The sequence below is a fragment of the Cibotium barometz genome, chromosome 56, assembly GCF_041138505.1.
Source record: "Cibotium barometz isolate CiBa-2024 chromosome 56, ASM4113850v1, whole genome shotgun sequence".
NCBI lineage: Eukaryota > Viridiplantae > Streptophyta > Polypodiopsida > Cyatheales > Cibotiaceae > Cibotium > Cibotium barometz.
The window spans coordinates 19,434,428-19,462,363 of record NC_141101.1 but is presented as its reverse complement, the minus strand read 5'-3'; the positions used below and the strand labels follow the sequence as shown (position 1 = coordinate 19,462,363).

Below are 27,936 nucleotides of genomic sequence, written 5' to 3'. Positions count from 1 at the left end.
CTTAAAATGAGTGAACACTTCACTCTTCTCCTTCACGAAATACACCCACACTTTCCTCTTGTGGTCATCAATGAATGTTACGTAGTACCTATAGTCTCCCATAGACATAGTCTTCGCAGGACCCCATACATTTGAATGGACAACATCTAGTACATTCCTACTCACATTTCTGTCATGTGGAAATAAATGCTTTGTTTGCTTCCAAACCGACATGCTTCACATACTTTCTGCATACTTTCAACCTTAAACTTAGGCAGCCTTGTCACAATTTCTTTAGTCTACATAGACTTCATTCTTTGCATATTTACATGCTCAATTCTCTTATGCCAAATGTATGTATATGCAATAAGTCATGAACCATTTGCAAACATTATAGCACTCACTTCAGTTATATTTACATTCAATGTAAACATTCTTCTCACTCTGTTACCTTTTGCAACAACCAACCTGCACTTGTCTTTAAAGTCTTCTATATAACAGCCATCCGGACCTACAAACCCTACTCAATTATCTAGCCAAGTAAAACCAGATTCTTTGTAATGTTCGGAACTAGAAGTACATCTGGAAGATACTTCACCTTACCATCCTACATAGACAATGGCACATCACCAACATGGTGGGGCAGTGTCATTCCCTGTTTCAAAAAATCCTAGTCTTTCAAGACTCTTCATTTCCTTGAACTACTCACCATGACTTGTGATGTGGTTCAAAGCACCTAAATCAGCACACCATACATCATCCTTATATGTTGTTGCATCATTTCTAGACATAGAATTAACCACATGTTGCATAACAAACAACTCTCATTATCCTCATTATTTTTGCTAGAGGATATATAGTTGTTTTGCTGCACTTTTCCATTTCTCATGTGACTCTGCTTCTTATACCAATCTGCTTGCACTCACATGTTCAGGCTTACCATATTAAAAATAGCCTCATGTATCATTATGCTTCCTTTGCCAATTACCTCTACCTCGTTCGCTCCCCCTGCCTCTAAACTGGCCTCTTCCACCTGTGTGTTGTTGTGAATCTTGGGACTGTTGTTGCTGCTGCTAACTATAATTTTGATTACCTATTTCACCACCACCTTGGCCACGTCCACGTCCACGACCTCTACCTCATCCTCTACATGAACATGTGTAGAAGGCCTGCTCCTCTAAATTATTTTTGTTTTGTGAAGACTATTGATCTTCACCCAAATTCTTCTCTTAAATGATAAGCATTGACACAAAATCTGTGAAGTTGGGAATGTTCTCTCGAGTTTGAATAGACGTCTTGAACACCTTGCATTGTGGCCCGAGACCACGTAGTCATCATCATCAACAAGAACACCAATTGATGATGTAAGGGATTCCACAATGCTCTTGATCTTCAAGAGCGTTTCTCCCAAAGATCTCCCGACAAGGATGTAGTAACGAACACAAAGGGGGAAGAGTGGATGAAGCTGTTACCCTCGTACCGCTTCCTGTGCTTCTCTTGCTTGTTGCTCAGTCCTTAGCATGAACTAGGCTATGATATCATAAAAAGATACAAGGGAGAAGGGAGAAGGGAGCTTGAGCTCTTTCAAGAACACACACACTCACACAAACCCTAGAAGAGAACACACAAGGTGAGAGGCTAAAAAATCTTCTTCTTCTTCACAAAACAAAAGAGGTCTACAAAGAAGATAAAGTGACCAACACACATAATAGAGTATATATAAGTTGCCCATAATGTGAACACGCTAAGTTGAGTGGGTAGGTGTGTACTGGTCCAGCTATAGAATCTCTGGGGCGACGATATGTGAGTGCCAGCTACTACCAAACCCGTCAGTGATGTAAATGTCGAATGCTCTGAGAACAAGACATCTTTTACTGGAGAAATGCAATCAATTTTGGAAACTGTAGAAATCAGATTCATGGTGGGACAAAAGATTTGAGGAACTATGGAAGTGTGATTTGGACTTTAAGATTGAGGTATTTCTTTGGAGGACTATGGTGGGTTCATTACCTCTAGAAACTAAGGTGCTCCCCTGTCCCTTACTTCACCTCAGTGCGAATGGACTTATGGTCCACTAGCTCACCTATTTAAAGGTGAAGCTAGAAGGCATCATGTAGTGTGTAAAGGGCAAGTTGTATGCATAAGCAACTTAATAAACAAGAATTGTTCTTGTATTTTGTGGGTCTCTCTCCTCCACTCATCTTGATCTAGCATAAGCACCATGAATTTCAACATGGTATCTAGAGCTAGGTAGCTTGCAAGGTGTAGACTAGGTCAAAAAAGTGTTTTTTGAGTGCATCTCATCTACCCCCAGCTAGTGGAGGCCTTCCAGCTGCTTGTGGAGGCCATATCTTGGCGTGCTTTCAACTAGAAAGATGAAGAATACCTCTGGGCGCTCAGGTTCGTACAACCAATTTTTGGATTTCATCTCTCTTAGGCACGTCATTAATCTCTGAGCAGGCCGACACATGCTTTCACTGCAGTGCTGATTTCGTATAGAAATACACAGACTGTGGGAAAGTTCAAGCCACACAAGCTTAGGGCTTTTGAAGCCCATAGTCTCAAGGTGCTCCAGTCAAGAGATGAGCTCCAATGCTTGCTCGACGCACGTGCAAGAAGCATAAAACCAGGGCAGCTCTGTGAGGAAGCCATGGAAGCTTCAATAAAAGCTTTAAAATAGTGTTTTTTTACACTAATCTTTGATTAATTAATCTTAATCTCTTAAGTGCTTTTGCTCTAGATCCTCTGAAATTGTTAGCATACACCATGAGGTGTTGAATAAGTCTCATTGTCATCAAGCTTCATCAAGTGTTCAACATTCCAAAGTGTGCTTATAAGCACTAAAGGTGTTGCTAAACACCATTGGTGGGTGTAGCCATTAGCAAAGGGGAGCCTCTTGACATTATGAAGTGCTTTTAAGCACTAAGAGTGTTCTTAAACACTAATGGTACATCTAATCACCAATGCAAGTGTCATTAGACACTAAAAATGGGCTCTTAAGCACTAATAGTGTTGCTAAACACTAATGGTGATCTTAATTACCAAAGAAAGTGTTCTTTGACACTAATGAAGCTCATCTTTATCAGAATTAGTGGTTGGGCACAAACTCTAAGTGCTAAACCATAAGCTTCATCAACTTAATCTCTTTTTATGCAACATCCTTGGCTTGATTAAGGCTTGTTGCACTCTCATAAGCCATTCTCTTTCTACTTAAGCCAAAACATCACAAATTTTTTGGTTTTCTTCTTCATAAATCATCCCATTAACACTCTTGTAAGATCTTCCTATTTTTGCGTTCAAGGCTTCCATAGCCTTTTTCATACTAGGTGTCCTAATTGCTGGAATCCTAAGATCCTCATCAAGGCTCATGTCCGAGCTACTAGACTCTCTATCGCGACAACACGAGAATGCCCTATAGAAATATCAGGCATACCAAGGGGCCCAACCACTTTCTCTTTGCCTTTATGTGATTGTATCAATAACATTTCCAAGACTGGTATTATCATGCAGCCTGTCACTCCATGGTCTATTAACAGAACCGTTGGATGTGGACTCTCCCTGCTCCACTCAATGACTATGATTGCTGGGTGCAACCATGTTTCCACTTACATCAGCCCTAATAACATCTTTTTCAGTAGCATACCATCTACTCATCTCATCGAATACAACATCCCTGCTTATCCTCAATTCATGTGTAGTAGGATTATAACATCTATATCCCTTTTCCCAACAAAGGGAATACCCAATAAACACACATTTTTTTGCCTTTTGATCCAGCTTGGTATGCAACTCATCTGGCACATGCACATCTGTAATACATCCAAAAAATTTCAAGTGAGACAAATCATATTTCCTGGTAATAAACTTCTCGTCTGGTGTTACATTATGTATGGCTGTAGTAGGAGTCCTATTCATGATGTAGACACAGCCTCAGCCCAATAGCTATGTGGGATATTCTTCTCTCCCATCAATGCTTGTGCTGTCTCTAAAATGTGCCTATTTTTTTGCTCAGCAACTCCATTTTGCTGCAGAGTATATCTACATGTAAATTGTCTCTGAATGCCATTCTTTCATAAGAATTCAGAAAACTCATTGGAGAAGTATTCTCCCCCTCCATCTGACCATAGGCACTTCACATGCTTTCGTGTTTGTTTTTCAGCCATCACTCTTAAAGTCTTAAAATGAGTGAACACTTCACTCTTCTCCTTCACACGAAATACACCCACACTTTCCTCGTGTGGTCATCAATGAGTGTTACGTAGTACCTATAGTCCCCCACCATAGACATAGTCTTCACAGGACCCCATACATCTGAATGGACAACATTTAGTTCATTCCTGCTCACATTTCTGTCATGTGGAAATACATGATTTGTTTGCTTCCAAATCGACATGCTTCACATACTTTCTGCATACTTTTAACCTTAAACTTAGGCAGCCTTGTCACAATTTCTTTAGTCTACATAGACTTCATTCTTTGTACATTTACATGCCCAAATCTCTTGTGCCAAATGTATGTATGTGCAACAACTCCTGAACCATTTGCAAACATTACAGCACTCACTTCGGTTATATTTACATTCAATGTAAACATTCTTCCCTCTCTTACCTTTTGTAACAACCAACCTGCACTTATCTTTAAAGTCTTCTATATAACAACCATCCGGACCTACAAACCCTACTTCACCGGCCAAGTAAAACTAGATTCTTTATAATGTTCAGAACTAGAAGTACATCTGGAAGATACTTCACCTTACCATCCTACATAGACAATGGCACATCACCAACATGGTGGGCAATCGGATGAGCAGTGTCATCCCCTGTTTCAAAAAATCCTAGTCTTTCAAGACTCTTCATTTCCTTGAACCACTCACCCATAACTTGTGATGTGGTTCAAAGCACCTAAATCAACACACCATAAATCATCCTTATATGCTATTGCATCATTTCTAGACATAGAATTAACCACATGTTGCATAACAAACAATCTCTCATCATCCTCATTATTTTTGCTAGAGGATGTATAGTTGTTTTGCTGCACTTTTCCATTGCTCATGTCACTCTGCTTCTTATAGCAATCTGCTTTGCACTCACATGTCCAGGCTTACCATATTAAAAACAGCCTCATGTATCATTATGCTTCTGTTGCCAAGTACCTCGACCTTGTTCGCTCCCCCTGCCTCTAAACTGGTCTCTTCCACTTGTGTGTTGTTTTGTGAATCTTGGGATTGTTGCTGCTGCTGACTATAATTCTAATTACCTATTCGACCACCACCTTGCCCACGTCCACGTCCACGACCTCTACCTCATCCTCTACATGAACTAGAAGGCCTGCTCCTCTAAATGGTTTTTGTTTTGTGAAGTCTATTGATCTTCACCCAAACTCTTCTCTTGAATGATAAGCATTGACACCAAATCTGTGAAGTTGGGAATGTTCTCCCAAGTTTGAATAGACATCTTGAACACCTTGTATTATGGCCCGAGACCACGTAGACACACTTCCACCTTATCATCATCATCAAACAAGAACACCAATTGATGATGCAAGGGATTCCACAACGCTCTTGATCTTCAAGGCATAATCATTTACATACCTATTTTTCTTCTCCACAGTATGAAGCTCTTTATTCAACTAAATGTTTTGTGCCTTGGTGTTAGTTTTATACAGCTTCACCAAGGTATCCGATGCCTTCTTAAGTGACTTGGCATCCTGTATATACCCAATCATAGTGTCCTATATACCAATAAAAAGCCAATACATGAATTTCCTTGCTCCTTGATTCCAATCCTTGAATTATTTTACATCTACCAGTTAGATTAATCTCCGGTATCTTTGGTGCCTTCTCATGTTCATCTTAAATGTAGTCCCAATAACCTTTTCCCATTAGGAAATTTTTCAATTTGAACCTCTAAGCATGGAAGCCATTTATTTCATCATTCGACATCTTTTTTGCAACACAAATTTACCAAAAACAACACTCTTGTTTGACTTGCATGCTACAAACTATTGTATTCTTTTCCAGTGGTACTATACTGCACCAAACTATCACAACTAGTGACTCCAATTTGCATACATACAACCAATGGCAACTTTGAGACATCTTTGAAGTACACACAGTGTCTGCACAACCAATCTCCCTTCCTGCAATTCCAAAAACAAAGTTCTATAGAGAATTGAAACTTACCCGCCCGCAGTGCGCGTGAATTAAAGTTACCCTCTGTAGCTCTGCTCCCACGAAGAAAGCTCCTCAATCAGAGTTTGTTTTCCAATTTCTCCCAAAGATCTCCCGACAAGGATGTAGTAACAAACACAAAGGGGAAAGAGTGGATGTTCTTACCCTCGTACCGCTTTCTGTGCTTCTCTTGCTTGCTGCTCAGTCCTTAGCATGAACTAGGCTATGATATCATAAAAAGATATGCAAGGTAGAAGGGATCTTGAGCTGTTGCAAGCACACACACAGTCACACAAACCCTAGAAGAGAACACACAAGATGAGAGGCTGAAAAATCTTCTTCTTCTTCACAGAACAAAAGAGGTCTACAAAGAAGATAAAGTGACGAACACACATAATAGAGAATATATAAGTTGCCCATAAGGTGAACACGCTAAGTTGAGTGGGTAGGTGTGGACTAGTCAATGTAGTCCAGCTAGCAGTGCCAGCTACCAAACCCATCAGTGATGTAAATGTCGAACGCTCATGCAGGCGCCTCGTGAATGTTAGCAGGTGCCTCATGAGTGTTAGCTCATGTTGAGCTTGACATCTCAACATCTCTCAAATAGTGCAGACATATCTTTGTTGGTCATGAGGGGGGCTGAGGGCACTGGGAGGCGCAAGGAGGGAGGGGCGGATGAAAAAAAGAAATTAAACTCCATTGTAATTTTTCTAATGTATTTTAAGAAATATGTATGGAGAAAAATCTATCATCAGCGTAGCAATTTGGGAGCTATTAATTTCAAGAGATAGTGAAGTGATTAGTAGAAGGCATACACATAAATAGGTATATGTGTGTTTTGTTTCTAGTACATATTTATTTATTAACACACCAAATTTAATTATTATCTTTTTATCTTCTGAAAAACCAAATAAAAACTTGCTTGATTACAAATATCTTGCAAATTACTATGGAACTCTATAAGAGGTGGCACTTGGTTTTGACCTAACAGTAGTGAATCGGCAAAAGGTTTCTCATGGTGGCTAGATATTAAGTGAGTCTTCTAGTACCTCAAAAGGCTAAACACACACACCTTGCTTCCCTCTCTCAATGCATGATTAGAGTCATGGAAGGTAGGTCCTTATTCTTAAAGTAATATTAGGTCTTAGATCAGAATTATCTCTAGTAATCTCTTTGTTATCTCGCTCGAGCAAAAAAGAGCTCATATGAGATGATAGGAGCTCTTCTTTGATTATATTACTTATAGAATCTCATGGGAGTCATTGTGTGGTGGAAACTCTTATAATCATATAAGATCAACTAATTCAATGTAGAGGACCATGAAGGAGCCACTTATTCATATGATTAACATCACTAGTAGGTTCTTCTTGTCATCATCAAGAGTTCATATGTGACCTCATGGGCTCTTTAAAAGGTCTTACAAGTTCTAGAGCTTTTCTCAACCCATATGTGATCCTACGGGCTTGTAGGAAGTCTTGTGGGTCTTATGATCTCATTAGATATTTAACACGATTTTTGAAATTATATGAGATCTTACATGAGAGAATTACATTGAAGACTAAAGTAGGTGTAGCCTAGGTTAGAGCCCCAAGGCACCAATTTCGATCCATCATTCAATCCCATTTTTTCTCTAAGGTTGTCCCATTTCTTCTTCTCTTTTCCCATCATAACTAAGCTTCCCCCACATCTGTCTAATTACTTCTCAACCAAATTGAAATCCCCCATCATAATACAAGGGCATTGGATGCCCAACTTCCTGATCCACTCCCACATTTCCCCCTTGATTTTGTGGTTATGAGCCCCATAGATGTTGATTAACCGTAGCTTCTCATCCTCTAACTGGATCATCTCAACAACTAGAATCATACCATTGGGATGGTTGGCAATAATAGTAGGCTTTAACTGTTTCTTAATGATAGATAGAACCCCACTGTAGCCTGATTTCACCTCCCCATACAATACTACCTAGTCCCTGAAACATTCTCTCTTCCCCCCTTTAGTATCCATTAGATTATGTTTCTATATGGCCATTATGGACAGATTCCAATCCTTCACCATCCCCAAAAAAGTTTCATTTTTTCTCTTATCCTTCAAACCTTTAACATTCCACGTACACCCTCTAAACTTTTTTATCTTATTCATTCTAAAGTAGTAGAAGCAAGAACCATCTCTACCCCCAGCCCCTCTTCTGCTCATGTTTTTGTCCTAACCTCTCCAGTCTCTGTTTGAAGCTCCCTCCAAGTAGTATCCACTTGGCCAATTGAACCTCCCCATGGATGAGGTCTCACTATAATCCCCTAGAGGGATAAAGGGATTAGAGTATATAGGAGGACTGAGCCCTTCCACACACAGACTTACCTACTTCTACCCCTTCCCCTCCAATTCTAAGTTGATTATTTCTAGCTTCCCCTTTTATATTTCTGAGGTTATTTTTTCCCTTGGATCTTTCTGCTGTAACCCAAGTTAACCTAAGATTTTCAGTGTCCTTTCTCTCCATATTCATCTTCTCTTTTCATTTGTCAACTTTGTCAACCTATACTCCTGGAGTTTCCCTTTTACCTACTCTAAAGATTATCCATCTTCCTTGTTCTGTTCCCCATTTTTTTTTATGTCACTGCTCGCTCCACAATTTCTAGCGATATGACCAAAGTTTCCACACCTAAAGAAAGCTCCCACAAAATTTCCAAACTTTAACTTTAGCTCTATTTTTTAGAATTCCCCTAGGTCCATGTCAAGAAGATTTGGGGTTTCAAACATAGTATTCCAAGATACACATACCTTACTAGAGTGGCGACTATTGTCTTTATTAGTAGGTACAAACAATAGTAGGTACAAACAATAGTAGATACACATACCTTACTAGAGTGGCGACTATTGTCTTTATTAGTAGGTACAAACAATACCATGCCAAGTGCACTAGCCAAGTTCTTCAAAGTTGGTCTCAACCAAGGGGGAGACCTATTATGTCCACCTAGACTAGACATGATTCCCTGAGGCTCCGGTTGACAATAAACGTGGGGTCAAAGGGCATCACATGAATTAACTTCGATCCCATAAACAATTGGGATTTTGCAAATAAATCAACTACTATCTGTCTTTAACAAATATCACATTGAAAAACCCTTTTCAAAGGTAGTAAACTTGAGATACAACTCTGTCGTGGAAAACTTCATCTTGAAGCCATCTCCCCAACTTCTCTGTACTAGGCGGTTTCCTAGAGAAAAATAGAATTCTGTTGCTCAAGGAGAATTAACCAATTTGTCTTTTGACCACTTCAGATGAGACGTTAATGCATACCTTATTTCTGCGTAGATTCTCAGGGCGTTTGCTGAGTATTCAGAGACAGTCAGAAATTTAGTCACACGGTGTCACTTCTTCATCTCTTCATTTGAGTCCCATAATCCATTCTCCACACCCCCCTCTCCAACCTCTTCTGGAAGATCCCAACCACCCACCATTGCATCACTACATGCATGTGCTCACGTAAGGTGACCATGGTACTGTTGCATGCATAGCCACGTGAGAGAATAAACTTTACCACTACCTCATATCCCAACAAAACCTTCACCTCGCAACTCAAGATTTTTCAATCTTGTGCTTACTCAATTTGCTAATCGACTCTTAAGCCTTGCATACAATTTTAGCTAATACTTTGAGGATGGGATTCTATACAATTTATGAACTCAAAGAAACTTTTTCACGTAAACCCTTTAAAACAATCTACATACACCTTTAAACTAATCTTTAGAAGTTATGTAGGTGGCTTCTACATAAAACATAAACCCTTTAAAACAATCCACATGCATCTTCATACTAACCTTTGAAAGCTATGTAGGTAGCTTCTGTCAAAACACTCACTCTTTCTCACCATTCCCATGCTTGTAGGTTCATTTGAATATCGTTTTAAACTCCAAATTTATGAAAAGCCTCCTCTTCTACACATGTGGTGCATGTCCCATGGAGTTCACTAAGAAACTTGTAAGATGACACACATTTCAATAACAATTTTTTTTTTCTTTTGTGGCATTATGGAAAAATTTACATACTTAAGCATTATCTTGATTCAAAAAGTGACAAAACTTTCCATACAGAAGAGGCACTTTTATCATTAGATCTAAATTTACATATTGGATATATATAAGTTATAAAAATCCGTAGTTAGGGCCCTTGAACACACATGTTGTATGGGTTTTTTACATATTTGGACTCAAAATGGATGGATGAGGTCTATTGCTAGGAGCACTCAAACCTCTTAGGGGCCTACCAAAAATCTCTTCCCTCATAAAAGTGATTAGACGAAGAGAGCGCATGTTGTAAAACCCCAACTTCTACACATCTAGTGCATGTCCCAGGGAGTTCACTAAGGAACTTGTAAGATGGCACACACGTTTCAGCAATAGAATTCTTTTTTGTGGAGTTATGGAAATTTTACATACTTAAGCGGCATGTTGATTCAAAAAGTTATGAAATTTTCCATAGAAGAGGTACTTTTATCATCAGATCTAAATTTACATATTGGATGCATATAAGTTATAAAAATTCGTAGTTTTAGGGCCCTTGAACACACATGTTGTATGGGTTTTTTACATAGTGAACATGCGAGGGTGCATGTTTGATGTAGGTATATGGATGGATGATATGGGTGGTACGTGTAAATGAAGGTATTCCCTTTCGCCTTGCTACATAGCTTTTGACTTACTCAGTAACGTCTAACCTTGTTGTTGAATGGCATGTTAAATGAAACACACACATTAACATATTACTAACATTCCCCTTATATTTTTACACATAATCCTAGCCTACCATGATTTTCCATTCTTTCAAGAAGCCACATTTAACATCTTTTCTAACATATTGATGTGTTGTAAATATTACACAAAACTGCTAAAACACTTCTCTCAACCCCTAAAAAAATTGTTTCAATACACTTTTTTACGTATGACCATTCTTTATATAAAGTACACGGTCCTTTTATTCCCCACTCAAACCAACAATGATCGAAAAAACTATATTTTTCAACCAATCAAAATAAGGACAACTCTTATATCTATCACGTTTTTGTTTCCTAGATCTCCACAATATGCCAGTTTTATAACTAAAATATATGAAAAAATTTCCTTAAAATAAGAGCTAGCTCTTTTTTATTATTGTGCTAGTACAAATACACTAGAATGCTGTTTTTTTGGTGGACTGAATCTGCTCATGAATCCAACCACGCCTAACCTATAACTTTAAAGAATTATACGTACTCTAAAGACCTAGTAGGAAAAAACAAAGAGACGTCACCTAATACTACTTTCTTTCCCTTAGATAGTCCAAAATGTATGAAAAGTTATTTAGATCTTTTTGTCTCACAAGTTTAAATAGGCAGGATTTTTTGCTCTAGCCGTATTTAAATTTTACAGTTACATGATAAAAAGGAGAGAGAAATCTTAAGGAATGAAATTTAGTGATTTTGATCTCCTTTGGATGCAAACCAATAAAGTAAACAAAGATGATGAAAAGAAATAGTATTCGAAACTCAAAACATTTTACAAGGCTTAAGATATGTGAACAGAACCTCCATCTCTGATCATATGCCTCCACCCACTGTAGGATCTCTGATTATATGCCTCCACCCACTGTAGGATTTAATCAAAGAGTGGTAGGTAATCTGTGACGGGCGGGGATAGTCTGTAGGGCTATTTCACTGGTGGTGGTGGTGCGAGTCACTGCAGATTGAGCATGGGAAACCTGGCTCCCCTGGCTCCAGCTAGAACCCAAGAGAGCAGAAATTTCATGTCCTTCGATGTCAGCAGCACTTTCTTGCGATGTGATGGGCCTTATAAAATGCTCGATTGATGAACTTGGGCTTTGACTAGAAAGTTCCACCACCTCATCCACTAATGTCCACTTAGATTGGATCTCCTGCAGCTTGCCATGCACCTCTTCCATTGTGGGCCTTTGATGCCCCCGCATAGCCAAGCAATGGATTGCTAGCTGTGCAACAGCTTGGATGGATGCCAAGACGTTTGGGTGTGTGCTTAATCGAGGGTCGATGAGATATGTCAGCTTCCCAGCTCTAAAACGAGTCTGGAAGTGATGGGCGAGAATCCCTAGCTTTGTGCCAAGGTCCGCTGGCATGGCCGAGATGAGCTCAAGCAAGATAACACCAAAACTATACACATCACTTTTATTAGTGAATTGGCAGCTGAGGTGGTACTCAGGGTCCAGATAGCCATGGGTGCCTACCACTGCGGCGAAGGTGAGGTGGGTCGCGCCGGAGGTGAGGAAACGCGAGGCTCCAAAGTCGGCCACCTTGGGGTTGTAGGACATGTCGATGAGGATGTTGGTGGACTTTATGTCCCGATGAAGAATAGGTGGGCTCATCTTGTGGAGATAACTAAGTGCCTTAGCGGTGTTCACCGCAATGCCAAGCAGCTCGGCCCTAGCAGGCTTCTTTGGGCGGGGTCTTTGCCTGGATGCAAGTGATCCCAGAGTGTTCCATTCTCCACAAATTCATACACAAGGAGAGGCACTCGGGTCTCTACGCAGCAGCCTAATAGCCTGACAACATTTTCATGCACGGTCTTCCCTAACAGGAGTATCTCGGACACAAAGGATTTAATTTGGTCCTCTTCCCTGTCCGCATCCTCCATGTGCTTGGGTTTCTTAATGGCCACCTTGCCGTGGTTGATTAGGCTGCCCCAATAAACCGTGCCATAGCCCCCTTTTCCGAGCTCATGCTCCCGAGAGAAGTTGTTTGTGGCTCTCCTCAGCTCATCTTCAGAAAATAGCATGGACCGCAGCTCTTCACCTCCGTTGCGATGGAAATTTTCCTCTCTCTGTTGCTTCCGTCTGCGAGCTCTTCTCGATCAGCGGACGATGATGAAGGCACCAGATAGAATTCCTGCGCAACGTTAATTTTGATGACTTTAGACTAGGGCTTCAACAGCAGTGCGGTACAAATTATAATCTATGGCACTCGCTTACCAAGAATTGGTAGTATTATAATCGATGGGTCGATGTCATTTCCGGGCTCGTTCCAATAGCCTAAAATGTCAAGAAAAAAAAAAAAGTTAAGAGTAACCTGAAATAGAAGGGATGTCGAAGCATTGTATGGTTTCTTAGGTTCACGGTTATTACCTTGACAGCCGGTTCCATTCCTGTATCCATCCCCTCTTAGATAGTTCCTGGGGCAACGGCAAGTATAACCGGGCACCCATGGATCATAAAGACAGTCCGCCTCATTAGAGCAAGCGTAATCCGACCTGTGCTTTACCGTAGAGCAGTTCTCCGAAACGCTGAGAATGAGAGCCCATGATATGACCAGGACATCGCCCGGTAGACACCAGGGAGCACAGTGGAGAATCCACAGACACCAGGGAAGTCTGGGGAGGCTACTCCATTTCCACAGCTGAGGTGGAGGTGCCGAGAGCCACGCGGTATGCGTTGGAGACAGCAGTCGCAGGGGTAATAGAAAGGTCCATCATCATCATAGAGAGGTCCATCATCATCATAGAAATAATCTGTCGACCTGTTTCTGAGACACCGCTGATTGTAGCAATCAGTGCTGCACTGATTATTGTAGTAATCAGTGCTGCAATTCATAGTCGAAGTGAACGACAAGGCGTTGGAAGAGACGTTGTTGGAAGACGAGGCGACACAGGAGCCTTGGGATCGGCATCCGATCACGGCAAAGAAGTTATGATCGGAGAGGACGAAAGGCCCACTGGAAGGGAGCTCCAAGGAAGCCTCAGCGTAGCCATCTGATTTGCCGCAGTTATGAGGAGTGGGCATGGCCTTAAGCTCGGTAGAGTTTACGGCTATGTAGTTGCCGTAGAACTCCAGCACCTGTAGCTCTGGGGTGGAGGCCGTGCCCACCTGGAGGAAGGGCAGTAGGCCCGTGCCATAGCTTGGATTGAGCTTGCACGAGATCCTGTAGCCCCGCAGCCCGCATTCACTCGGCATCCCAAAAGGATAGGGTATGTTCATATTCCCGCAAGTTTGTGAGGTGGAGTTGCAAGGGCCGGAGGCAGCAGCTACCCAATTTAGACTGCTGCACGCCCAATAGCCCAGCAGCAGCAGGAACACTCCAAAAGACATCCAGTGCTCCATGGAAAACAACAGCCGAATTAAGAAAACCGAGGACATCGCCGTTTATATAAAATTAGAACCAACGCTGAAGACCCTACTCGCTCACGATTCTGTGAGTCAATCAAGGACAAAGATAGGTTCCTCGAGAACGAGAAGAATCTCTTTAAGTTTGAGTTATATTTTGTAAAATTTATAAAGAAACACTTTTTCAAAATGGTCAATTTCCTCTTCAAATTATTTAAATTTCTAGAAAAATATATTTTTAAAATGGTCAATTTCCTCTTTAAATTATAATGAGAAAGTTTTAAGTTATAAAAAACTCTTAAACTTTAAGGATTCATTTATTATATATTTTAGTTATAAAACCTGCATACATGTAGTACACATTTTGGGAACCAAAACCCAGTAGATTGAGAAATTATCCATATTTTGAGTGGTTAAAAATTTTGTTTTTATCAAGAACTACTTTGGCCTGTAGAAAAGCAAGCCTAAGTATGATTATGTCCTTACTCATTTTTGGTTGTCTTTACACGTTTTTTTTAATTTCATTGGGCTCGTCAAAAAGCAAGCCTGAGTACGATTATGTCCTTACTCGTTTTTGGTTGTCTTCACACGCTTTTTTGTTGCCTTTAGTAAAAGGAAAGTGTTAGCAACACTCCAAAATGTTGGCTAAATGATCATCTTGAAAACTTCAAAGAAAATCAAATAGTATCTACTTTTCTATGATTTGATAGCGGATGGTTCTTTTTCAAATAGACGCTACTCGCTCACGACTCTCTAAGTCAATCAAGACTTAATAAGCATGGTTGGGACTTTGTGAGCACTCAATCAAGACTTAACAAGTCCACCGTGGCCCTTTGTAACCCACCGTGGCCCTTTGTAAAAGGATCGTAATAAGTAATGTCACAATAAGCATTTTTTTCTAACCAATGAAAAAAGGATCACAATCAAGCTCACCCGTTTTTATTGAAAAAAATCCATAAGTTAGTTTGTTTTATAGCTAAGATTTCAAAAACTTCAAAGAAAATCAAATAGTATCTACTTTTCTATGATTTGATAGCTGATGGTTCTTTTTCAAATAGACGCTACTCGCTCAGCTACTCGCTCACGACTCTCTAAGTCAATCAAAACTAAGATTTCAAACTCTTAAATCTTGAAATTGATTAAGGCTGGTTTTTCTCGATTTGAGTCGTGAAAGTTCCACTTTTTCTTGACACTTATTAAAAAGTTCCACTAAAGCACACATGTGGGTAGCGACCGTGTCCACCCGAAAGTTTGTGAGGTGTAGTTGTAAGGGCCGGAGGCAGCAGGCGCAGCTACCAAATTTAGACTGCTGCACGCCCAATAGCTCAGCAGCTCGAGCATCCCAAAAGACATCCAGTGCCCCATGGAGAACAACAGCCGAATTAAGAAAACCGAGGACATCGCCGTTACTATAAAATTAGAACCAACACTACTCTCTCACGACCATGTATGTGAGTCAATCAAGACTTAACAAGCATGGTCGTCACGGAACCACCGTACAAGCGAACCTGTAAGCTAGGTGAGAATAAACATTTAAAAAAAAACCAAGCTCAACCGATTTTATTGACAAAATTCATAGGTAAATCGGTTTTATAACTAAAATTTTCTAATTTTGAAATTATTTTCCTCAAAGATATTAATAAAAAGGATATAAACATCAATTGGTTTTCCATTAAAAAATACACATCAAAAATTTACATAGCAATTGGTTTTTTAGACATCAATTGGTTTGAAAACAAAAGGCTTCAAGATTACAGCATTATTTTCAAGGCAAGCCAAATCTACAAGTCAGGTTCACACGAAACGTAACCTCACACATGCTTTAAATGTGTGTGTGGGGTGGTGTGCATGAAACACACACGATGACATGAGTCTTAAGCAATGTAAGAGGTGTGGGATTAACTATTACCTCATGTGTGTGGCAGGGGACACAAGAATTTAGGAGGATACAAGGGAGTCTATCTTGGCTATACAAAAGAAAAAACAAAATATATTATTCAATCATGAAATTTGTACAAATTACAATCTAACAATAAGTCCAACAATTCTGTCTCTCATGTTTGTATCATTGATAGGCAATTTACCATCTTCCATCAATTTTGTTCTTAGAGCTGGCCAAGGTAACCTTGAAGAGAATATTCCTGGACCTTGAAACACTGTTGTGTTTCTAGACAACCATATCAACCATAGCATCCAAAACCTAAGATGAGTAATGATCCACTAAAAGTCCTCCATTGCATAGTGTAAAGTACCAAAAGTAAGTTGATAACATGAGGTCTGTATCCCCAAGCTTGTTGAAATTCATGTTGCTTATGCTAGATCAAGATGAGTGGAGGAGAGAGACCCACAAAATACAAAAACAATACTTGTTTATTAAGTTACTTATGCATACAACTTGGCTCTTGCACACTACATAATGCCTTCTAGCTTCACCTTTAAATAAGTGAGCTAGTGGACCATAAGTCCATTCATACACACACCCTTCTCCTACCCTTTATGACCTTAGTCTTTTAATACCCTCCCTTAATACCAACTATGAAAGAATTGGAATAGGTGGTATTGGACATAGGTTGCCTTTATAACATTAGGCGTACAAGGTGAGGAATATAGGTGTTGTTACATTGAGATTTAAAACAAGTGCTTAGAGGAGTTAGAGGTTGATACAAAGTTAGCCTCTGACTCCTTGTTAGGACATTTAGAAGTGATATGTCCCGTTTGTTTACACTTGTTACATTTCATCTTGTTGGGATATTTGATCCAACAATTATTTACAAAATGACCTACCTTTTTGCAATGGGTACACCTTACTTTGCTCACTTGATGTGACAAAGCTTGTCCGATATTCAATGGAGTAGATGCACTTGAAGATTCAGCTCCTCCCTTTGGTCCTTTTCTTCATCAAGACAAGATTGAATGACTCCTTCAAGGGTGGGATTAGGTATGTTCTTTAGGGTGGTGAGACTAAGGTGGGGTACACCTTCTTGACTGCTTTTAACAAAACAACCACTGCATCATCTTCATCCATTCTCGCATTCACTGATGCAAGTTGAGCCATAAGGCCCTTCAAATGAGAGATAAATGCTCCAATGCCATCTCCCTCTTTGAGCTCCAAGCTGAAAAATTCAATTTTAAGTGAGATCTTGGAATTCTTACCACGAGCTCCATCAAGCTTGTCAAGCTTATCCCATTTCTCCTTTGCAGTTGGAAGCTGGTCCACATGGTGAATAAGAGCCTCATCAAGATATAGCATGATGATGGCTTGTGCCCTCTCATCATCTTCAATATCTTCAGCCTTAGTTTGATCAATAACCTTAGTGCTGGAGATGAATGGCCAAAAACCTTTGGACATCATCTTATACTTGACAAGAACTTGCCAAGTGTGGAAGCCCTCTCCTGAGAACTTCTTAATTTGGGTGTTTTTCTTTGACATTGGGTATTGAAGGGAGATTACAAGAGTGTTAATGGGCTGATTTATGAAGAAGAAAACCAAAAAATTTGTAATGTTTTGGCTGAAGTAGAAAGAGAATGGCTTATGAGAGTGCAACAACCCTTAATCAAGCCAAAGATGTTGCATAAAAAGAGATTAAGTTGATGAAGCTTATGGTTTAGCACTTAGGGTTTGTGCCCAACCACTAATTCTGATGAAGATGAGCTTCATTAGTGTCAAAGAACACTTTCTTTGGTAATTAAGATCACCATTAGTGTTTAGCAACACTATTAGTACTTAAGAGTATATTTTTAGTGTCTAATGACACTTGCATTGGTGATTAGATGTACCATTAGTGTTTAAGAACACTCTTAGTGCTTAAAAGCACTTCGTAATGTCAAGAGGCTCCCCTTTGCTAATGGCTACACCCACCAATGGTGTTTAGCAACACCTTTAGTGCTTATAAGCACACTTTGGAATGTTGAACACTTGATGAAGCTTGATGAAGCTTGATGACAATGAGACTTATTCAACACCTCATGGTGTATGCTAACAATTTTAGAGGATCTAGAGCAAAAGCACTTAAGTGATTAAGATTAATTAATCAAAGATTAGTGTAAAAAAACATTATTTTAAAGCTTTTATTGAAGCTTCCATGGCTTCCTCACATAGTTGCCCTGGTTTTATGCTTCTTGCGCGTGTGTCGAGCAAGCATTGGAGCTCATCTCTTGACTGGAGCACCTTGAGACTATGGGCTTCAAAAGCCCTAACCTTGTGTGGCTTGAACTTTCCCACAGTCTGCGTATTTCTGTACGAAATCAGCGCTGTAGTGAAAGCATGCGTCGGCCTACTCAGAGATTAATGACGTGGCTAAGAGAGATGAAATCCAAAAATTGGCTGTACGAACCTGAGCGCCCAGAGGTATTCTTCATCTTCCTAGTTGAAAGCACGCGAAGATATGGCCTCCACAAGTAGCTGGAAGGCCTCCACTAGCTGGGGTAGATGAGATGCACTCAAAGAACACTTTTTTGACCTAGTCTACACCTTGCAAGCTACCTAGCTCTAGATACCATGTTGAAATTCATGGTGCTTATGCTAGATCAAGATGAGTGGAGGAGAGAGACCCACAAAATACAAGAACAATTCTTGTTTATTAAGTTGCTTATGCATACAACTTGCCCTTTGCACACTACATAATGCCTTCTAGCTTCACCTAGGTGCCTCATGAGTGTTAGCTCATGTTGAGCTTGACATCTCAACATCTCTCAAATAGTGTAGACATATCTTTGTTGGTCATGAGGGGGGCTGAGGGCACTGGGAGGCGCAAGGAGGGAGGGGCGGATGGAAAAAAGAAATTAAACTCCATTGTAATTTTTTTGATGTATTTTAAGAAATATGTATGGAGGAAAATCTATCATCAGCGTAGCAATTTGGGAGCTATTAATTTCAAGAGATAGTGAAGTGATTAGTAGAAGGCATACACATGAATAGGTATATGTGCGTGTTGTTTCTAGTACATATTTATTTATTAACACACCAAATTTAATTATTATCTTTTTATCTTCTGAAAAACCAAATAAAAACTTGCTTGATTACAAATATCTTGAAAATTACTATGGAACTCTATAAGAGGTGGCACTTGGTTTTGACCTAACAGTAGTGAATCGGTAGAAGGTTTCTCATGGTGGCTAGATATTAAGTGAGTCTTCTACCTCAAAAGGCTAAACACACACACCTTGCTTCCCTCTCTCAATGCATGATTAGAGTCACAATCATCTCTAGTAATCTCTTTGTTATCTCGCTCGAGCAAAAAAGAGCTCATATGAGATGATAGGAGCTCTTCTTTGATTATATTACTTATAGAATCTCATGGGAGTCATTGTGTGGTGGAAACTCTTATAATCATATAAGATCAACTAATTCAATGTAGAGGACCATGAAGGAGCCACTTATTCATATGATTAACATCACTAGTAGGTTCTTCTTGTCATCATCAAGAGTTCATATGTGACCTCATGAGCTCTTTAAAAGGTCTTACAAGTTCTAGAGCTTTTCTCAACCCATATGTGATCCTACGGGCTTGTAGGAAGTCTTGTGGGTCTTATGATCTCATTAGATATTTAACAAGATTTTTGAAATTATATGAGATCTTACATGAGAGAATTACATTGAAGACTAAAGTAGGTGTAGCCTAGGTTAGAGCCCCAAGGCCCCAATTTCGATCCATCATTCAATCCCATTTTTTCTCTAAGGTTGTCCCATTTCTTCTTCTCTTTTCCCATCATAACTAAGCTTCCCCCACATCTGTCTAATTACTTCTCAGCCAAATTGAAATCCCCCATCATAATACAAGGGCATTGGATGCCCAACTTCCTGATCCACTCCCACATTTTCCCCTTGATTTTATGGTTATGAGCCCCATAGATATTGATTAACCGTAGCTTCTCATCCTCTAACTGGATCTCAACAACTAGAATCATAGCATTGGGATGGTTGGCAATAATAGTAGGCTTTAACTGTTTCTTAATGATAGACAGAACCCCACTGTAGCTTGATTTCACCTCCCCATCCCCATACAATACTACCTAGTCCCTGAAACATTCTCTCTTCCCCCCTTTAGCATCCATTAGATTATGTTTCTATATGGCCATTATGGACAGATTCCAATCCTTCACCATCCCCAAAAAAGTTTCATTTTTTCTCTTATCCTTCAAACCTTTAACATTCCACGTACACCCTCTAAACTTTTTTACCTTATTCATTCGAAAGTAGTAGAAGCAAGAACCATCTCTACCCCCAGCCCCTCTTCTGCTCATGTTTTTATCCTTAGCTCTTCAGTCTCTGTTTGAAGCTCCCTCCAAGTAGTATCCACTTGGCCAATTGAACCTCCCCATGGATGAGGTCTCACTATCATCCCCTAGAGGGCTAAAGGGATTAGAGTATATAGGAGGACTGAGCCCTTCCACACACAGACTTACCTACTTCTACCCCTTTCCCTCCAATTCTAAGTTGATTATTTCTAGCTTCCCCGTTTATATTTCTGAGGTTATTTTTTCCCTTGGATCTTTCTGTAACCCAAGTTAACCTAAGATTTTCAATGTCCTTTCTCTGCATATTCATCTTCTCTTTTCATTTGTCAACTTTGTTAACCTATACTCCTGGAGTTTCCCCTTTACCTACTCCAAAGATTATCCCTCTTCCTTGTTCTATTCCGCATTTTTTTTATGTCACTGCTCGCTCCACAATTTCTAGCGATATGACCAAAGTTTCCACACCTAAAGAAAGCTCCCACAAAATTTCCAAACTTTAACTTTAGCTCTATTTTTTGGAATTTCCCTAGGTCCATGTCAAGAAGCTTTGGGGTTTCAAATATAGTATTCCAAGATACACATACCTTACTAGAGTGGCGACTGTTGTCTTTACAATTAGTAGGTACAAATAATACCATGCCAAGTGCACTAGCCGTTCTTCAAAGTTGGTCTCAACCAAGGGGGAGACCTATTATGTCCCCCTAGACTAGACATGATTCCCTGAGGCTCCGGTTGACAATAAACGTGGGGTCAAAGGGCATCACATGAATTAACTTCGATCCCATAAACAATTGGGCTTTTGCAAATAAATCAACTACTATCTGTCTTTAACAAATATCACATTGAAAAACCCTTTTCAAAGGTAGTAAACTTGAGATACAACTCTGTCGTGGAAAACTTCATCTTGAAGCCATCTCCCCAACTTCTCTTTACTAGGCGGTTTCCTAGAGCAAAATAGAATTCTGTTGCTCAAGGAGAATTAACCAATTTGTCTTTTGACCACTTCAGATGAGACGTTAATGCATACCTTATTTCTGCGTAGATTTCTATGTAGATTCTCAAGGCGTTGCTGAGTATTCAGAGACCATCAGAAATTCAGTCATGGGGTGTCACTTCTTCATCTCTTCATTTGAGTCCCATTCTCCACACCCCCCCTCTCCAGCCTCTTCTGGAAGATCCCAACCACCCACCATTGCATCACTACATGCATGTGCTTACGTAAGGTGACCATGGTACTGTTGCATGCATAGCCATGTGAGAGAATAAACTTTACCACTACCTCGTATCCCAACAAAACCTTCACCTCGCAACTCAAGATTTTTCAATCTTGTGCTTACTCAATTTGCTAATCGACTCTAAAGCCTTGCATACAATTTTAGCTAATACTTTGAGGATGGGATTCTATACAATTTATGAACTCAAAGAAACTTTTTCACGTAAAAACAATCTACATACATCTTTAAACTAATCTTTAGAAGCTATGTAGGTGGCTTCTACATAAAACATAAACCCTTTAAAACAATCTACATGCATCTTCATACTAACCTTTGAAAGCTATGTAGGTAGATTCTGTCAAAACACTCACTCTTTCTCACCATTCCCATGCTTGTAGGTTCATTTGAATATCGTTTTAAACTCCAAACTTATGAAAAGCCTCCTCTTCTACACATCTGGTGCATGTCCCATGGAGTTCACTAAGAAACTTGTAAGATGACACACATTTCAATAATAGTTTTTTTTTCTTTTGTGGAGTTATGGAAAAATTTACATACTTAAGCATTATCTTGATTCAAAAAGTGACAAAATTTTCCATACAAAAGAGGCACTTTTATCATTAGATCTAAATTTACATATTGGATATATATAAGTTATAAAAATCTGTAGTTAGGGCCCTTGAACACACATGTTGTATGGGGTTTTTACATATTTGGACTCAAAATGGATGGATGAGGTCTATTTCTAGGAGCACTCAAACCTCTTAGGGGCCTACCAAAAATCTCTTCCCTCAGAAAAGTGATTAGACGAAGAGAGCGCATGTTGTAAAACCCCAACTTCTACACATCTAGTGCATGTCCCAGGGAGTTCACTAAGGAACTTGTAAGATGGCACATACGTTTCAGCAATAGAATTCTTTTTTGTGGAGTTATGGAAATTTTACATACTTAAGCAGTATGTTGATTCAAAAAGTTATGAAATTTTCCATAGAAGAGGTACTTTTATCATCAGATCTAATTTTACATATTGGATGCATATAAGTTATAAAAATTCGTAGTTTTAGGGCCCTTGAACACACATGTTGTATGGGTTTTTTACATAGTGAACATGCGAGGGTGCATGTTTGATGTAGGTATATGGATGGATGATATGGGTGGTACGTGTAAATGAAGGTATTCCCTTTCACCTTGCTACATAGCTTTTGACTTACTCAGTAACGTCTAACCTTGTTGTTGAATGGCATGTTAAATGAAACACACACATTAACATATTACTAACATTCCCCTTATAATTTTACACATAATCCTAGCCTACCATGATTTTCCATTCTTTCAAGAAGCCACATTTAACATCTTTTCTAACATATTGATGTGTTGTAAATATTGCACAAAACTGCTAAAACACTTCTCTCAACCCCTAAGAAAAGAGTTTCAATACACTTTTTTACATATGACCATTCCTTATATAAAGTACACGGTCCTTTTATTCACCACTCAAACCAACAATGGTCGAAAAAACCATATTTTTCAACCAATCAAAATAAGGACAACTCTTACATCTATCACGTTTTTGTTTCCTAGATCTCCACAATATGCCAGTTTTATAACTAAAATATATGAAAAAATTTCCTTAAAATAAGAGCTCCTTAAAATCTTAGCTCTTTTTTATTATTGTGCTAGTACAAATACACTAGAATGCTGTTTTTTTGGTGGACTGATGCTCATGAATCCAACCATGCCTAACCTATAACTTTAAATAATTATACGTACTCTAAAGACCTAGTAGGAAAAAACAAAGAGACGTCACCTAATACTACTTTCTTTCCCTTAGATAGTCCAAAATGTATGAAAAGTTATTTATATCTTTTATGTATGAAAAGTTATTTATATCTTTTTGTCTCACAAGCTTAAATAGGCAGGATTTTTTTTTATTTTAGCAGGTACAGGAAATTTGTAGAAATACTCACACACACCCCCAACCCCCCCTCAGGTATGGCCGTATTTAAATTTTACAGTTACATGATAAAAAGGAGAGAGAAATCTTAAGGAATGAAATTTAGTGATTTTGATCTCCTTTGGATGCAAACCAATAAAGTAAACAAAGACGATGTATTCGAAACTCAAAACATTTTACAGGCTTAAGATATGTGAACAGAACCTCCATGCACCATCTCTCGCTGAAGGATTGGGAATGGAGGAGGTGGATGGGAGACCGCCAATCTCTGATTATATGCCTCCATCCAGTGTAGGATTTAATCAAAGAGTGGTAGGTAATCTGTGACGGGCGGGGATAGTCTGTAAAGAAGCAAGGGCTATTTCACTGGTGGTGGTGGTGCGAGTCACTGCAGATTGAGCATGGGAAACCTGGCTCCCCTGGCTCCAGCTAGAACCCAAGAGAGCAGAAATTTCATGTTCTTCGTTGTCGCAAGCACTTTCTTGCGATATGATGGGCCTTATAAAATGCTCAATTGATGAACTTGGGCTTTGACTAGAAAGTTCCACCACCTCATCCACTAATGTCCACTTAGATTGGATCTCCTGCAGCTTGCCATGCACCTCTTCCATTGTGGGCCTTTGATGCCCCTGCATAGCCAAGCAATGGATTGCTAGCTGTGCAACAGCTTGGATGGATGCCAAGACGTTTGGGTGTGTGCTTAATCGAGGGTCGATGAGAATCCCTAAAACGAGTCTGGAAGTGATGGGCGAGAATCCCTAGCTTTGTGCCAAGGTCCGCTGGCATGGCCGAGATGAGCTCAAGCAAGATAACACCAAAACTATACACATCACTTTTATTAGTGAATTGGCAGCTGAGGTGGTACTCAGGGTCCAGATAGCCATGGGTGCCTACCACTGCGGCGAAGGTGAGGTGGGTCGCGCCGGAGGTGAGGAAACGCGAGGCTCCAAAGTCGGCCACCTTGGGGTTGTAGGACATGTCGATGAGGATGTTGGTGGACTTTATGTCCCGATGAAGAATAGGTGGGCTCATCTTGTGGAGATAACTAAGTGCCTTAGCGGTGTTCACCGCAATGCCAAGCCGTCTCCCCCAGCTCGACCCTAGCAGGCTTCTTTGGGCGGGGTCTTTGCAAGTGATCCCAGAGTGTTCCATTCTCCACAAATTCATACACAAGGAGAGGCACTCGGGTCTCTACGCAGCAGCCCAATAGCCTGACAACATTTTCATGCACGGTCTTCCCTAACAGGAGTATCTCGGACACAAAGGATTTAATTTGGTCCTCTTCCCTGTCCGCATCCTCCATGTGCTTGGGTTTCTTAATGGCCACCTTGCCGTGGTTGATTAGGCTGCCCCAATAAACCGTGCCATAGCCCCCTCTTCCTAGCTCATGCTCCCGAGAGAAGTTGTTTGTGGCTCTCCTCAGCTCATCTTCAGAAAATAGCATGGACCGCAGCTCTTCACCTCCGTTGCGATGGAAATTGTCCTCTCTCTGTTGCTTCCGTCTGCGAGCTCTTCTCGACCAGCGGACGATGATAATGACTACGGTGATGATGAAGGCACCAGATAGAATAACTGCGCAACGTTAATTTTGATGACTTTAGACTAGGGCTTCAACAGTAGTGTGGAACAGTAGTGTGGAGCTCGCCTAAAATGTCAAAAGAAACACAAGTTAAGAGTAACCTGAAATAGAAGGGATGTCGAAGCATTGTATGGTTTCTTGGGTTCACGGTTTTTACCTTGACAGCGGGTTCCATTCCTGTATCCATCCCCTGTTGCATAATTCGAGGGGCAACGGCAAGTATAACCGGGCACCCATGGATCATAAAGACACTCCGCCTCATTAGAGCAAGCGTAATCCGACCTGTGCTTTACCGTAGAGCAGTTCTCCGCCGAAACGCTGAGAATGAGAGCCCATGATATGACCAGGACATCGCCCGGTAGATCGGGGGTGTAAGGGCTGAGCACAGTGGAGAATCCACAGACACCAGGGAAGTCTGGGGAGGCTACTCCATTTCCACTGAGGTGGAGGTGCCGAGAGCCACGCGGTATGCGTTGGAGACAGCAGTCGCAGGGGTCATAGAAAGGATCATTTCCATCATCATAGAAAGGTCCATCATCATAGAAATAATCTGTCGACCTGTTTCTGAGACACCGCTGATTGTAGCAATCAGTGCTGCACTGATTATTGTAGTAATCAGTGCTGCAATTCATAGTCGAAGTGAACGACAAGGCGTTGGAAGAGACGTTGTTGGAAGACGAGGCGACACAGGAGCCTTGGGATCGGCATCCGATCACGGCAAAGAAGTTATGATCGGAGAGGACGAAAGGCCCACTGGAAGGGAGCTCCAATGAAGCCTCAGCGTAGCCATCTGATTTGCCGCAGTTATGAGGAGTGGGCATGGCCTTAAGCTCGGTAGAGTTTACGGCTATGTAGTTGCCGTAGAACTCCAGCACCTGTAGCTCTGGGGTGGAGGCCGTGCCATAGCTTGGATTGAGCTTGCACGAGATCCTGTAGCCCCGCAGCCCGCATTCACCTGGAGGAAGGGCAGTAGGCCCGTGCCATAGCTTGGATTGAGCTTGCACGAGATCCTGTAGCCCCGCAGCCCGCATTCACTCGGCATCCCAAAAGGATAGGGTATGTTCATATTCCCGCAAGTTTGTGAGGTGGAGTTGCAAGGGCCGGAGGCAGCAGCTACCCAATTTAGACTGCTGCACGCCCAATAGCCCAGCAGCAGCAGGAACACTCCAAAAGACATCCAGTGCTCCATGGAAAACAACAGCCGAATTAAGAAAACCGAGGACATCGCCGTTTATATAAAATTAGAACCAACGCTGAAGACCCTACTCGCTCACGATTCTGTGAGTCAATCAAGGACAAAGATAGGTTCGACGTAGCCTAAAATTTGCTCGAGAACGAGAAGAATCTCTTTAAGTTTGAGTTATATTTTGTAAAATTTATAAAGAAACACTTTTTCAAAATGGTCAATTTCCTCTTCAAATTATTTAAATTTCTAGAAAAATATATTTTTAAAATGGTGAATTTCCTCTTTAAATTATAATGAGAAAGTTTTTAGTTATAAAAAACTCTTAAACTTTAAGGATTCATTTATTATATATTTTAGTTATAAAACCTGCATGTAGTACACATTTTGGGAACCAAAACCCAGTAGATTGAGAAATTATCCATATTTTGAGTGGTTGAAAATTATGTTTTTATCAAGAACTACTTTGGCCTGTAGAAAAGCAAGCCTAAGTATGATTATGTCCTTACTCATTTTTGGTTGTCTTTACACGTTTTTTTTAATTTCATTAGGCTCGTCAAAAAGCAAGCCTGAGTACGATTATGTCCTTACTCGTTTTTGGTTGTCTTCACACGCTTTTTTGTTGCCTTTAGTAAAAGGAAAGTGTTAGCAACACTCCAAAATGTTGGCTAAATGATCATCTTGAAAACTTCAAAGAAAATCAAATAGTATCTACTTTTCTATGATTTGATAGCGGATGGTTCTTTTTCAAATAGACGCTACTCGCTCACGACTCTCTAAGTCAATCAAGACTTAATAAGCATGGTTGGGACTTTGTGAGCACTCAATCAAGACTTAACAAGTCCACCGTGGCCCTTTGTAACCCACCGTGGCCCTTTGTAAAAGGATCGTAATAAGTAATGTCACAATAAGCATTTTTTTCTAACCAATGAAAAAAGGATCACAATCAAGCTCACCCGTTTTTATTGAAAAAAATCCATAAGTTAGTTTGTTTTATAGCTAAGATTTCAAAAACTTCAAAGAAAATCAAATAGTATCTACTTTTCTATGATTTGATAGCTGATGGTTCTTTTTCAAATAGACGCTACTCGCTCAGCTACTCGCTCACGACTCTCTAAGTCAATCAAAACTAAGATTTCAAACTCTTAAATCTTGAAATTGATTAAGGCTGGTTTTTCTCGATTTGAGTCGTGAAAGTTCCACTTTTTCTTGACACTTATTAAAAAGTTCCACTAAAGCACACATGTGGGTAGCGACCGTGTCCACCCGAAAGTTTGTGAGGTGTAGTTGTAAGGGCCGGAGGCAGCAGGCGCAGCTACCAAATTTAGACTGCTGCACGCCCAATAGCTCAGCAGCTCGAGCATCCCAAAAGACATCCAGTGCCCCATGGAGAACAACAGCCGAATTAAGAAAACCGAGGACATCGCCGTTACTATAAAATTAGAACCAACACTACTCTCTCACGACCATGTATGTGAGTCAATCAAGACTTAACAAGCATGGTCGTCACGGAACCAC

At 40.2% G+C, this 27,936-nt stretch overlaps 3 protein-coding genes across 3 annotated transcripts; all 3 read right to left on the bottom strand.

Moving 5' to 3' along the window:
- Positions 1 to 11,785: 11,785 nt before the first annotated feature.
- LOC147606995 (wall-associated receptor kinase-like 1) lies at positions 11,786 to 12,466 on the bottom strand. The gene has a single exon (XM_086791475.1). The coding sequence runs from the start codon at positions 12,464 to 12,466 to the stop codon at positions 11,786 to 11,788; it is 681 nt and encodes a 226-aa protein (XP_086647601.1).
- A 637-nt stretch (positions 12,467 to 13,103) lies between these two features.
- Positions 13,104 to 14,249, bottom strand: LOC147606994 (wall-associated receptor kinase-like 17). Its single transcript, XM_086791085.1, has 2 exons — positions 13,277 to 14,249; positions 13,104 to 13,183 (listed from the first exon to the last, which is right to left on the bottom strand). The coding sequence occupies exon 1, from the start codon at positions 14,246 to 14,248 to the stop codon at positions 13,409 to 13,411; it is 840 nt and encodes a 279-aa protein (XP_086647211.1). The 5' UTR covers position 14,249; the 3' UTR covers positions 13,104 to 13,183; positions 13,277 to 13,408.
- Positions 14,250 to 24,710: 10,461 nt separating this feature from the next.
- LOC147606993 (uncharacterized) lies at positions 24,711 to 26,266 on the bottom strand. Its single transcript, XM_086791474.1, has 2 exons — positions 25,393 to 26,266; positions 24,711 to 25,228 (listed from the first exon to the last, which is right to left on the bottom strand). Exons 1-2 carry the CDS (start codon positions 26,264 to 26,266, stop codon positions 24,711 to 24,713), a joined length of 1,392 nt encoding a protein of 463 aa, XP_086647600.1.
- Between the last annotated feature and the right edge of the window lie 1,670 nt (positions 26,267 to 27,936).